We start from the raw sequence: 14,381 nt of genomic DNA, 5'->3' as shown, positions 1-14,381 counted from the left end.
GATCAGCTTTTTAAGCTCCCACATATGAGTGAGAGGCCGGGGTGCTGCTAAGCATCCTACAGCATACAACTCACAACAACAAAGAATTACCTGGCCCAGAATGTCAATAATGCTGAGACTGAGAACCCTCAGCACTACTGAGAGAAAACAAAAATGAAACTAAATTATAGAGAGATCTACTTATAAATGCCTACTTAAAGCCCAAAGTACCCATTTCCTAATTTTTAAAAATAGCATTTCTTCCTAGCATTTAAAAGAACTTCTGGGCCAGGTGCAGTGGCTCATGCCTGTAATCCCAGCACTTTGGGAAGGTGTGGCAGGTGGGTCACCTGAGGTTGGGAGTTCGAGACCACCCTGGCCAACATGGAGAAACCCTGTCTCTATTAAAAATAGAAAATTAGCCCGGCGTGGTGGTGCATGCCTGTAATCCCAGCTACTCGGGAGGCTGAGGCAGGAGAATCACTTGAACCCGGGAGACGGAGGTTGCTGTGAGCCGAGATTGCTCCATTGCACTCCAGCCTAGGTAACAAGAGTAAAACTCCATCTCCAAAAAAATATAAAATAAAAATAAATAAAATAACTTCTGCTATCTTAAGAGAGTAGGAAATAAAGATTGGGGAAATTCTGGATTTTTTTTGGCTTTGTCAGATGGAATCCATTTTTTTCTCATTAAAAAAATCTGATACTTATCTCCTAAGACAGTAACACCAACTAGTAAACCCTCCATTCCCCTAGAGTCCATGATTGCCTCTGCCTACAGACTTGGCACCAAGAGCCCCCATTCAGTTCCTCTCTAGACACCAGCTAGGAATGTGGCTCCAGAAACTAGGAATAAGCCGCCTTCCACTGATGTCCTCAGAAACACCCTTTATGTGATCACTTATGTTTTATTGGTCATCACTAGGCATGGTGACCAGCCCAGGGAACACCCATGAGGAATAAAAGCCACCTTTCATAGCCTTTCATAGGATTGTGGTGAAGATTAAACAGGGTACCACACTGAAAGGCCCCTTAAGTCCCTGTGCTTCCTACAAAAGGAAATCTCAATGAATTTTTGTCTCGATTAATTCTGGCAAAAAAATTCTTTTAAAAATGTGGTTTCTTTCATTTCAAACAAAATTAAAGAAAACACATCATTTTCTTGGGACAAGACTTCATGCCAATGAGCTTGTAATTTAAGAGGTCAAACCAAAGTCTCCACTGCAATAAATGATAACTACTACATGTTCTTTAAGCTGTGTAAGATTATAGAATTATAGCCTCTTAAGGAGTGTTGGGTCAAGCAACAAATGACACTCCTTGTCACATCAGAGTTGTGAACCAATAAAAATATAAAGAAAATTTTTTAAAAGAGGAGGGGTCACTTACAAATTAACAGAGGCTTGAGGAACGTATCAGTCAATTACAACATATGGAATACATTTTGATCCTGATTCACACGAAATGTTACAGAATTTTTTGAGGCTCACGAGGGAATTTGAAACTTACTAATAGTTGAGGTTATTAAGGAATTATTATAAAAACAGTATTGTAATTATGCTTTTTAAAAATATTATCTATTACAGATACATATTGAAATATTTACAGATAAAATGATGTCTAGATTCAAGATACTGGAGAGGAGGGGAATGGTTGAGAGTATAGATGAAATAAGTTTTTTTTTTTTTTTTTTTTTTCTCTTTTTTTTTTTTTTTTTTTTTTTTTTTCTTTTTTTTTTTTTTTTTTTTTTTTTTAGTCATAATAATAGTGATCACTGAAGCACGGGGTGACAGGTCTGTGGTATATTATTATTCTTGCATTATATATGTTTGAAATTTTCCATAAAAGACTTTTTAGTATAGATCAAAATATCACCTTTTTAACTGATGAAGATGAATTTGGAGAGTGTGTTTTAAGTGTGCCACTTACGGGCTTCCTGCTGAACTCCTGCCTATTAGAATAGCTCACAGCAAAATTAAGTCTGGGGTCCTGAATTTAGTACCTGTGCAATTTCTGCCTTTGTCTTTGACCCAGTGACCCTCCATGCTCAGCCAGTCATCTTGCAAAGGTGAGCTGATGGATACGGGGGAAGCAAGGCCAGGATAGTAGCCAGGCACCACTTCATCCTCACTCCTGGACAAGAATTCAGATCAGGCTGGGTGCAGTGGTTCATGCCTGTAATCCCAGCACATGGGGAAGCCAAGGAGGGCAGATCACCTGAGGTCAGGAGTTCGAGACCAGCCTGGCCAACATGGTGAAACCCTGTCTCTACTAAAAATACAAACGTTAGCCAGGCGTGGTGGTGGGTGCCTGTAATCCCAGCTACTAGCGGGGCTGGGGCAGGAGAACCGCTCGAACCCAGGAAGCAGAGGTTGCAGTGAGCCAAGATCGCGGCACTGCACTCCAGCCTAGGTGACAGAGTGAGACTCCATCTCAAAAAAAAAAAGTTCAGATCATATGCCCTGTAAGGGAGGGTGGGCGTAAAGGATCCATGGTGTCATCTTTGTGCATTCAATTGGTAAGTGGAAAATATTGACTAGTGGGGGACTATTACATAAGAAGAAAAATATAAAGATTAATTAGTAGAAATAAAAGTAGCAACATCCGCATTTTTCAAAAAATGTAAACCAGTCACAGAGACCTCATGTAGAGAAAGAATAAAACACAGGAAAGAAGCCAGGAGAACTGTGGAATATTATGTCATATTGTCACAAAAGTGAAGTGTACCAAGAATACAGGGGATCGAATGGAGCCAAGAGTCCAACTGAGGCTGGATTGGGCATTCTTAAACCATGGTTGCCCTGCAGTGGGGCCCTTCTCCTCATGGTGATAGCATCATAATGAGACACACCACAGTGATCGGTAGCAGAGCTGCTGGTGGTCTAATTGGCTCCATCTAGGAGAAGGTCTGAGAAAAATCTGGAGTTTCAGCAGCTAACAAATAAAATGAGGCCTGAAAGAGAAGAACTTGATAGATTTACTAAAAATGTAACACTCTGGAGTACTTCTGCATACAGAGCTTCTCTGACTGACTTGGAGATTGGTACAGATAATAAGCCATCTGGGGGCATGTCCTTACTGTCCCACCCATTCCTCCTGATGGCATTACTGTCTGAATACAACCTGAACCTGGAAAAAGAGGAGGCCCATTCTCCTAGTAAGCTGTATATTGGTTCGGAATAAAAACAATTATCCTTGCCTGCTGCTTCGATTAACCTCCCTACCCAGAAGATTAGTTCAGACAAGAAAGCCGGGTGTCAACAACTTGACCACAAACAGGTGTAAGCTCGTCTCCATGGAAACCATAGTAACACAACTCAACTTTCCACACTGAGATAAGTCCTTTGGGCTGGAACAGTGACCAGCACAAATACTAACAACATGGACTGATTATGTGAGTGTGAGCTCACACTATTGTTGCTTTTATTGGCTATTTCTCTTCTCTGGTTTTCAGGTCTATGAAACTATTGGACATAGTAGTCCCACCTTGCTAGCTGAAGTGTTTCTGCCTATTCCTGAGACTACTGTTGTCACTGGAAGGGCTCCTATTGAAGAAGTGGAGTTTAGCAGTAATCAGCATGTGACACTGGACCACGAGGGAGTTGGAAGTGGTATGGAAAGCTAGTATCTTCAATGGCTCACTGTTTCATTGTCAGATTTGAATGTGTATATATCTATTTCACTTCCCAGACAACCAGAGAATTGTAAAATTGATATCAAAAATTCACATTCAAACAAATAATGCTATGCAACTTTTGGCCAAGTTACTGTTTATATACTGTTGGTGACAATGTAAGTGCATATAACTATGCAACTACTAAGTAGTTTGGCAGTGTGAGTTAAGAACCTTGAAAATGACCTTTGGTGCCTTACTTTTATTTCTAGGAATCTTTCCTAAGAAAATAATTTGAAATGAGGACAAAGATTTGCGCATAAAAATGAACATCACAGTGTTGTTCATAAGCTCAAAAAGTTTGAAATAAATAATTTTAATAGGGAGATTTTTATTAATATTCTCTCATCTCCTTCTATAATTCCGATTGGATATATGATGGATCTTCTCACTCCTTCTTCCATGTTTCTTAACCTTTCTTTATTACATTTGATGTCTTTTTCTTTCACTGCTACGATCTATGTAATTTCTTTAAATTTGTCCTGCAAGCCATGAATTCACTTTTTGGCTGTCTCTTATTATTGGAACTAATCCTTTCTGTTTTTCCTTCCAATTACTGTATATTTCAACTCTGGAAATTATGTTTAGTTATTTCCCAATCAGTGTTGTCAGTTCTGACAGCTTTTTTTCCTTTCCTCAGACTCTCAATCATTTCTTTTTATACATTCATTCATTCATTCAAATATTTTAAAATATTCTTAAATATTAGATATCTGATCATTCCAATACCTATCTACTTACTGGTCTGATTTTGTTGCCTCTTGTTTATGGTGGCTTGCTTCCTCATGTATCTGTTGATTTTTTTTTATTGTGACTTATATCTAGAACTTTATTTGCATTATTTATTTGAGGCCAAATCCAATCCTCAGGTCTAGAGACTTAGGTTTTAGTTCCAGCTCTGATATTGGCAAGCTGTGAGACTCTGGTAGTCATGTAACCTCTTTGCATATCATTTTCCTCATTTATAAAATGGATCTATTAGTAACTCCTTTAATGTCTTATAAGGTTATTTTGAAGATCAAGATAGGATATTCAATACGAAGGAAAGATCTAGAGTTACTTCATTTAGTGCTTGAAAATCTTCTCCTTTAGTTGATTAAATAACTGCCCAGAGTGTTTTTACCATTAAATTTCAGTTAGAGGCCAAATCAATGAGACTTTACTGTAGCTACAATAGCTTAGTAATAATTAACATGTGTTGTGCGATCACTATTTGCCAGGCATTGTGTAAGTGCTTTGCAAATATTAACTTAATTAACTCCTGTTCCTCACTTCTATCTTAGGGTGCTTGCACTTGTTCCTTCTGCCAGTAATGCTCTTTCCCAAAATAATACACCTCTACCTCTATTTCCTCATTTTCTTCAGCCATTTATTCAAAAGTCACCTTCATTGAGGCTTTCCTGGCCACCCCATCTAAAAGTTTATCCCCTCTCCACCCTCCAAAGCACAAATTTTCTATATACCTTCCCTAATTTGTTTCTCCTTAGCACTTGCATACTAGTCTCTAACATACTAAGTATTTCTCTTAGTATACTAACAGACTTACATACAGTCTCTAACATACTAAGCATTTCTCTTAGTATTGCTTCTCTCCCTGACTCATATATACACTCCATGAGAACAGAAGTTCTTTTCTTTCTCAGTTTTTAGAACAGGGATTCTTATCAGTTTTGCTTCTTTACCGCTATCTTCAGTGCCTGCAATAGTGCCTGGCATGAAGTAGAAGCTCAAATAAGTATTTTGAATGACTAAGTAAATAAATGTCTTTGAAATAACTCTGCAAAGAAGGTGCTATTTAGTATCCCTGATTTATACATTGAAAACTAAGGCTCAGAGAAGTTAACTAACCTGTCCAAGGTCACAAAGCTGTGAAGCAGGTGGAGCCACTCGAGAGTGCGTCATGAGAACATCTACTCTCTGCCATCAGAGACAGAGCTGAGTAGCTGTCAGCATCATCACCTGAAGAAATTCAGTGACACCAGCTTGAATCACGTGCTCCATCTTCATCACCCCCACCCACTCCATGTTCCATTTGTCTACTATCTGCTTTCTTGCCAGGACTAGGCTCAGTCCCTCTTTCTAAACAGCATCCTGTTTAATCTGGTGTTTCCCTAGGAGTGCCCTTCTCATTTGAAGCTGATGGCAGTAACCAGTTGATTCTGATGACCTCAGGGAAAGTGTCTCATAGTGTGGCGTGGGCCATCGGAGAAAACGGGATACCTTTAATTCCTCCACTGTCACAGCAGAACATCGGATTTCGGAGGTAATACATGGTGAGAGTAAATTGATGAGCAATGTCAGTGTCAGCATTAAAGATAATGAAGGGGAAAGAAAGCTTGCAATATCATATTCTTTCCTTTATTGTCAGGTGCCAGTATTTTTAAGAGTTTTTTATTCTTAAGGTAAAAACAAAAAAAATTTATAACAACCTCTAGTCCAAAAAAATTAAAATATTAATAACCTAACAAATATTAAGTGTTTATCAGTATTAGATACAGTGAAAAGAATTTAATCTTCACAGTAACTCTAGGATGTACTCTTTCCCCTATTTTACAGATGGGGGAGGTGCACAGCATCACAGAATTGTATACACTTGGCCCTTAGTAAAGGTTTGTTGCTAATGATGATTGGTGTAGGAACTGCTATTTACATGAAAGTACCCATTCTCCAGTCTCCTCCCTTGATTGCTAGATCCTTGAGTCTCTACTCAGAACAGAAGAAAGGCACTCTGGGCCTCAACCTAGGCCAGCCCCTCCCTGTGTTTGATGCTTGTCCCTGAAGCCTGGATTGTATTCGCCCGTGGCCTGGGTCTTCCTCTGTCAGAGCCTCTCTCTGTCATTCCACAGTAAATGTGTCTACAGTCAATCATTTCACCATTCCAGGCCTCAGTTGCCTCACCTCTAAAATAAAAGGATTCATTGTAATCATCAAGAAGACACTTTCCATGTCACAGACTGTGATGTTCAACTTGTGGAAAAACAGAATGGGGCTCGTTTGGTTCCCCTGATGCCCCCTGCATCCCCATAATGACCACCCATGTCCATGGGATAAAAACCACAAGGAGATGCTGCTCTGTGCTAAGTCAGAAGCCACTTTCAGTGGAGGCTTGACTATGCCTTTGAATGTAAGAAGTCTGCATTTATTTCACTTGTGTTTAGTGCTAGAAAAATCTCCTGGGGAGTAAAGCTTCAAATCCTCAGGATAGCAGGTAAAACACAATGTGATTAACAAGATATGCAGGACTATTAATAAAGCCCTAGCTTAACCTTGCTGACCGTGGCTTCCTTTGATTTCCGTGTGTCCAAAGCTGGTGCTTAAGTTGGTTGTTTAACAGTTGGTTTTAGGCTGGGCATGGTGGCTCACGCCTATAATCCCAGTACTTTGGGAGGCTGAGGCAGGCAGATCACTTGAGGTCAGGAGTCTGAGACCAGCTTGGCCAACATGGCAAAACCTCATCTCTACTGAAACAACAACAACAAAAAAAACTAGCTGGGCATGATCGCGCATGCCTGCAATCCCAGCTACTTGGGTGACTGAGGCATGAGAATCACTTGAACCTAGGAAGTGGAGGTTGCAGTGAGCTGAAATTGCACCACTGCACTCTAGCCTAGCCGACAGAGCAAGACTGTCTCAAAAAAAGAGTTGGTTTTGTTTCTTTTTCTTTTGGTTTGTCCTCAGCTATAGTGGGCCTCAGTGGCCTGGGATGTGAGGGTTTGTGGTTTTCTAGCACCAGATACAGAGGCTCCTCTTTACTTGCCAGAATCCAGGGACTGAGGGGCACTTTTATGCACTGGACAGAGTGTAGGAATTAGTCATAGTTGCACTCCTTCCATTCTTATTTATTTATTGTCCTTATTGTATGTTTAATAGCCATCATCAAGTAAAGAAAAATGACAAAATTCTTCCTTATGATAACATTTTCTCTCATGGAGCATAATAGCTTCCCTAAGTGATGCTATCTCTAGAATTTGAGGTCCTGATGCAAACTGTTTTGTGATCAAGTCAGTCTCATGGAATCAACTATTCTTTTCAGTGCTTTGAAGAGAGCAGATGCCATCTCATCTATTGGCACATCAGGACTGACGGATATGAAAAAGTTGGCCAAGTGGGCAGCAGAGTCCAAGCTCGACCCAAATGACCCCAACAATGCCCCTTTGATGCAGCTAATCTCGGTATGTAGCAGGAGGAACACATGCCATTTTTTGACTTGGCCTTTTACACAATTTTCCTTTACGCTGTCTTCTCCTATGCAATACTGTTTAAGAACATGGGTGCTGGGTTGAATGCCAAGTTTGAATTCCAGCTCTGCTTCTTGCCTGGCTACGGGACCAAGGCAAGCATTCGGTGCTTCTAAGCCCTGTGCTGCTGTCATAGTGTGGTCATGAGGAAATGAACAGCTGCATATAAACACTTAAGTTGGCCAGGGACGGTGGCTCATGCCTGTAATTCCAGCACTTTGGGAGGCCAAGGCAGGAGGATCACTTGAGCCCAAGAGTTCGAAACCAGACTGAGCAACATGGCGAAACCCTATCTCTGCAAAAAATGTAAAAATGTGCTTGGCATGGTGGCACACACCTATAGTCCCAGCTACTAAGGAGGCTGAGGTGGGAGGATCAATTGAGTCCACAAGGTTGAGGCTTCAGTAAGCTGTGATCTTGCCACTGCACTCCAGTCTGGGCAATACAGTGAGACTCCCATCTCAAAAACAAACAAACAAACAAAACCCCTTTTTCTGAGCACACAATTCGTGAGCAGTAAATATTGTTGTTGTCACTCCTACCTCTAACCTCTGTAAAACTCCTAAAGGTTTTATTTTCCCTTCTACAGAGAGGAAGCTGAGTTCAGAAACTCAGCGTTATTTGCTCAAGGTCACATGGCTAATAAGTTGATCTGATTTCAGGACACTTGCTTTCTTCATCATAACTTAAAGCATTGATGGGGCATTTTAAGAAAAATTTGTTTTGTTTTCTTGTTGTTGATTAATTAGGTTACCATTTAGGTTTCACTTAAGTATTTACCAGATAAATTGCTCATATCTACCATAATATTCAAAATTGTCTTCAGTGAATTTATGAATAAATTGGAACATTAGTTTATTTTTCTTGGTATCATATACAATTGGTTTTATTGGCAACTTCATTATTCACACAAAACCATAATAAACAAGTAGGTAATCCAGAGGGTAGCCCTAGCAACACATCCTTATGGCTATCCATATGCGTTTATCAATAGGATAATTGTAGCCAGTATGAACATTTTCATTTTGGTTCTAGTTTTTCCAAGTCCCGTAACAAACCTTGGTTTATTCTGACTTTTATCTTTATGAACTCTCCTTCAACATGATACACCTTAGTCTGCCTAATAGAAATATTAGGAAGATTGGGTCATTATTACCTAAAATGTAGTCTATTCCATGTAAAGTTTTCAAATCACATTTCAATAGACACATCACTTTCATTATTTTCTTTTTAACTATATGTTTTCCCATCAAAGAACAAAACAGAGATTGCCTTCTTGACTGGTCTCTTATTATGAACCAGGATTTTCACAGCAGAACTGCCTTTCCCATGCAAGGCCCCAGCACATCTTGGGGCACTGGCTTTCCCTCTGCTCAGGAGGTTACAGCCAGCAAAGCACCAAGCAGAGAGGCGGGCAGCACCTGGGTGAGGTGCAGTCCCCATCTGCTCAGCTTCTCAGAGGTGTTGGACCTGGCCATCTTGAAACAATGCACAGGGGCCTTGGAGGCTGTCTGGCCTGGATCCATCTCTGGCTCACTTTTCTCAATGACCAAGCCTGTGAGGTGCTCTTCAGAGACAGGAAAGCATGGCTGTGGAGCCAAGTAAAGCTGACCATCTGCCTCTGAGGCCTTTATCTGCATATGTGCATGACATTAAAAAGTCATATATTTGATTTTATATACAATATGTATATGAGTAATCTTATTTCTAGTAGGCACCTAGTAATACACTGCAGTCTGGCACAAATCTCTTCTTTTTCAGTCTGTATATTTGCATAATAACACTACTAGGGAAGCATGAACACCAAAAATGAAACCTAATTTTTATTGTTTGGAAAAATGATTTGTGGTATTGTTCACAGCTACTAAATGAATATAATAGCGTGTGACTCATTATTACTATATTTTAAAGTATTTTTTCTTTCAAGTCTTTTAATCTAAAACTTTTAAATGTTCCTTGACACTCAGTGCCAAGTTTCTTTGGATGAGATCTGACTGTCATCTGGAGTTTTGCATTTTCCATTTTTTATAGGTTGCTACCAGTGGTGAATCCTATGTCCCTGATTTCTTTAGACTGGAGCAGCTGCAACAGGAATTTAACTTTGTTTCAGATCAAGAATTAAATAGATCCAAACGATTTAGGCTTCTTCGTCTTAGAAGCCAAGAGGTGCCAGAATTCCGAAATTATAAGCAAGTTCCAGTCTATGACCGAGAAATTATGGAAAAGGTATTCCAGGTAAGAAATTGCCATAGAGGGGTTAATAAAATAATAAAGTACCTGCTGTGCTGTTAGGTATACTACTGTATACGTATTTTGTTTTGTTATGTTGTCACTAGCAATAGCGGTTTCTCTTTTATTGCACTTTTATACATAACCTTTCTATGCTTTTTCTTGAATTCACCATTTAAATAATCTCTCTGCCTCAATATAATGATATATAAACTAATCAGTAACCAGGATTCTGAGTCAACTGAACTGCGTACAATTAGAATTGTAGGGTTGAAAAATATCTTAGGGTTTAATATGGCTAATAATATTTGAATGCCTTAGGAATTCAATTCCATTTTAATGCAGTATTTACTAAGTGTCGTGTACTCAGCACACTGGTAAAGCACTGCAGGGAAAACTAGAGGGATAGGATCTGAACAGCCATGGGGTGGGTGGGGCAGGAAGGAGGTAAAGGAACAGGGCTGGACATCCATCCTGGTCAAGCGCAGCAGGAGGAACAAAGACTCAGAGGAGGGCAGATCACATCTCCCGGCGTGGGGCGGAGGAGCCTTTGAGGAATTGCAGGTAACAGGCCCGTGCAGGTGCGGCAGGCCAGTGAAACCAGACACATGCACTTTTTTTTTTTTTTCCTGCTTTTCATGAACTGTAGACACATGCACTTTTATTAATACTTAACAAGGTAAATGGAGAGCCATCAGGAATTAGTACCACGAAGATTTTTTATGCCAAAACTATTCTTGAATAATATGGTTGGTTATTTGGTTCTTCTCTGTATTAGTCTGGACTTTGATCACAGGAGATAAAAGCCGATTTTGAACTACCTTAGGTACGAATGGAAGTTTACTGGATGATGAAATCTCAAAATAGCATTAAATATCTAAAAACGTGTGAATGGCATGAGTGCATCTGTGCCTGGCCTGCTGCCAGGAACCTTCTCCATCCTCTCTCAGCTTCTCTGAGGTGTTGGCATCATTTGCAGACAGGTTTTCTCTACTTGGCCACATGGTCACCAACATCATACAAGTTCACATCTAGTATCTTCAGCCAGCAGAGATGTGTCCTCCGAGCCTGAGTTAGGTACCACGACCAGGCATTCCACTGTGACCAGAGAGTGGGATTGGAGGAGAACATAGCAGTTCCCAGGGCACACACATAATTTTATTGACAGAAAAGGGGAGAAGCCTGAGCAGACAAAGCCAAATGTATGCATCACTCTCCTCCAAGCAGATGACCTGACTCAGCTACAGCCAGATGTTATATGATTATGGTAATATTTTAACTGAAAGTTTACTTAAAATAGAAAAGGCAAAACTTAAGCAGGGGCTTCGCCTAAGTTGCTTGGAAGAGCTTCTCTGTGGCGTCTATTTCTTCCTGACTTAACATTTTAACTTGTAACTACTGTACAGAATTCTCTTCTACTAGTAAGGCATTTCAGCTACCTGTCTCAGAATCCTGGTTACTACATCAAAGACCAATTCTGAAACAAAAGTTAGAAAGAAGGTGGAAGAAATATTTAGAACCACAATTTATTTATTTATTTATTTATTTATTTTTATTATACTTTAAGTTCTAGGGTACACATGCACAATGTGCAGGTTTGTTACATATGTATACATGTGCCATGTTGTAGAACCACAATTTATAACTTAAATCATATGTGATAAATAATTCCCTGATCTTAAAAAAAGCACCAGAGAGTGCTTTAAAATCATTGCCTCTTTTTAATTTTAGGACTATGAGAAACGGTTACGAGACAGAAGTGTAATTGAAACCAAGGAACACATAGACACCCATAGGGCCATAGTAGCCAAGTACCTCCAGCAGGTAAGAAAAATCATATAAAACTGTCTTCATAGGGAGAAAAGAGCCAGGATCCTAAGGTGGAAAGTCCTCTACTCATAAATATCTGTGTGAGCTTATGCAAGCCACTTAGCTGGCATAAATTTCCTCATAAATACAAATATACAATTGATTGACAACTATCATCACCTTTCAAATATATGAAACCACTAGGTTATGTTCTGGTTTATTATCAGCGGTTATCTTTTAATGGGGCATAATTACAAGGGATTCAATTTCTAAGTCATGTTTTTTCCAATATTTGAATGTTGCATTGCGTTACAACGATTACCTTCGTAATCAGAAAAAAACAAAAGTTTTTAAACCATATACTAACTGCCCTTATGCACTAGAAAACTAAAAATTAAAGCTGAAACATCCTTTCATTTGTCCTTTTTCCTTCGTTTCCTTCTTTCCTTCCTTCCTTCAATAACCTTAACTTGCCACAAATGCCACAGTGACTACAGTGCATTTTCCCTATCCAGTGTGTCTACCCTGTGGCTCATGTATTATTTAAAAAAAAAAAAAAAAACATATAAAAAAACCTATTTAAGAGGTTATTTATTTTTATTTTTATATATTTGAGACAGGGGGCTGGCTGGCTCTGTCGCCCAAGCTGAAGTGCAGTCAGTAGTGTGATCTCAGCTCACTCTAACCTCCACCTCCTGGGCTCAAGCCATCCTCCCACCTCAGCCTCTCGAGTAGCCAGGACTACAGGTGCACACTACCATATCTGGCTAATTTTTATACTTTTTGTAGAGATGGGGTTTCACCATGTGCCCCAGGCTAGTCTCGAACTCCTGAGCTCAAGCAATCCACTCGCCTCGGCCTTTCAAAGTGCTGGGATTACAGGCGTGAGCCACCGTGCCCAGCCAGAGGTCCTCTGGAATTAGGAAGTGAATCATTCTGAATAAGGGAATAACTTAAGAATCAGTTCTTAAGTATGTGTGTTTTGAGACTGGCCCTATTTTTTGTAATGGTTAATTCATTAATTCAGCAAAAGTTTGCCATCTTATATGCCAGGAACTTTACCAGGAACTCCAATATTGCAATAAGCAAAACAGGAAAACCCCTGACTTTAGGGAGCTTACAGTCTAGTACAGAAACCTAGAGGGTTTACAGCAAGAGGAGACCAGCATTGCAGAGGAAAGTAACAGTTGGGCTGGAGGGTCGGGGGGACACTAAGATGACATTAGGGTAAAAACTTGGAGTGTGGAGAGTGAACTATGAAGTTTAAATAATAAGAACATTTTAAATAAGCTGATTTCTTTCCCCAGGTTAGAGAATCAGTGATAAATCGTTTCTTAATTGCAAAACAGTATTTTCTTCTTGCTGATATGATAGTAGAAGAAGAAGTTCCCAATATCAGGTAAAAATAATCAAAGCCACTATTATCACTTCTTATAAAAATTATTTGTACTCTTATTGTATGAAAGGTATCATATAAGATTTTTAAAAATCATTGTATGGTATGCATTTGGGCCAGGAATAATGTGTTAAACCTGGTTAAACCTGGTTAATACCTGATGATGACATTAGTTGAGGAATTTCTATTAGAACAAATCTTCCTAGGGCCTCTCCCATCACATTCCAATAAAGCCCATCTCACCTCCCCTACTTCCAAATCAACTTCATTAGCCTTTCCCATTTCCTCATTCTCATTGAACTAAACCTGACAGCATTTCCCTCCTGCAAGTACTTCTCCTGTCTTCCTAGTCTCCCAGTGCCAGACATTCCCTTTCTCTCCTGTCACATGGCAGTAGAGGTGGCTGAAACCCCACCCACAAGCTTCTGGGGTACACGAGGAAACCTGGTTCCAGCACCACAGCTGATGGGCAGAGAGCTGGTGCATGTGCTTGGTGAGAGGGCAGAACAGCAGGGAAGATCTGATATTCACATAGATATTGGGAATTGACTGTATTTGCTTGATTGACTCATTAGTTTGGATAACTGTCATACGGCTTCAACTAGGGGTGTGGATACAGAAAAGATGAAAGATAATTTCCCATACTGGTGGTCTTGTGCAGGCCACATGACCTTTTCTGTGATTAAGTCTCTTGGTCTCCTAAAAAGGTTTTTTCTATGCACATACTTTCTCTCCACCATCAAGTTGGGAAGGAGACAAAAAAAAAAATGTGCTATCCATAGCAGCCCCTTTCCACATATAGAAAGGAGGCTACACCCACATAAATCCATGCAAAACCTCTCTCTCTATTCCAGGCCCACAGTCCAGTCACTGAATGTTTTCAAAGTCATGAAAAGTACACTTAGAATAGATGATGATTTTTCATATTGTTTTTTTTTTCTTTTCCTTTTTTCTGCTTTACTTTCTGCATTAAGTTCTGAAGGCTCAGGGTATGTTCTTTCTTCTTTTAATTTCAGTTCCTTCTTGGCTTTAAGATGTTTCTGTATTTGATGGTCCT

The 14,381-nt window shown here is 39.7% G+C and overlaps 1 protein-coding gene across 3 annotated transcripts in view; it reads left to right on the top strand.

The window, feature by feature from the left end:
- The window catches only part of CC2D2A (coiled-coil and C2 domain containing 2A), a 136,185-nt gene that overhangs the window by 82,419 nt on the left and 39,385 nt on the right, over positions 1–14,381 (top strand). For all 3 annotated transcript variants that reach the window (XM_050791641.1, XM_050791642.1, XM_050791643.1), the window contains 6 exons: positions 3,434–3,590; positions 5,768–5,915; positions 7,686–7,824; positions 9,922–10,125; positions 11,851–11,943; positions 13,236–13,327. In XM_050791641.1, the coding sequence (XP_050647598.1) occupies positions 3,434–3,590; positions 5,768–5,915; positions 7,686–7,824; positions 9,922–10,125; positions 11,851–11,943; positions 13,236–13,327 (833 nt within the window). The remainder of the gene's footprint in view (positions 1–3,433; positions 3,591–5,767; positions 5,916–7,685; positions 7,825–9,921; positions 10,126–11,850; positions 11,944–13,235; positions 13,328–14,381) is intronic.

This window comes from Macaca thibetana, chromosome 5 (genome assembly GCF_024542745.1).
Source record: "Macaca thibetana thibetana isolate TM-01 chromosome 5, ASM2454274v1, whole genome shotgun sequence".
Classification (NCBI taxonomy): Eukaryota; Metazoa; Chordata; class Mammalia; order Primates; family Cercopithecidae; genus Macaca; species Macaca thibetana.
The sequence above is the reverse complement of the archived record's forward strand: the minus strand, read 5'-3'. Positions and strand labels throughout refer to the sequence as shown.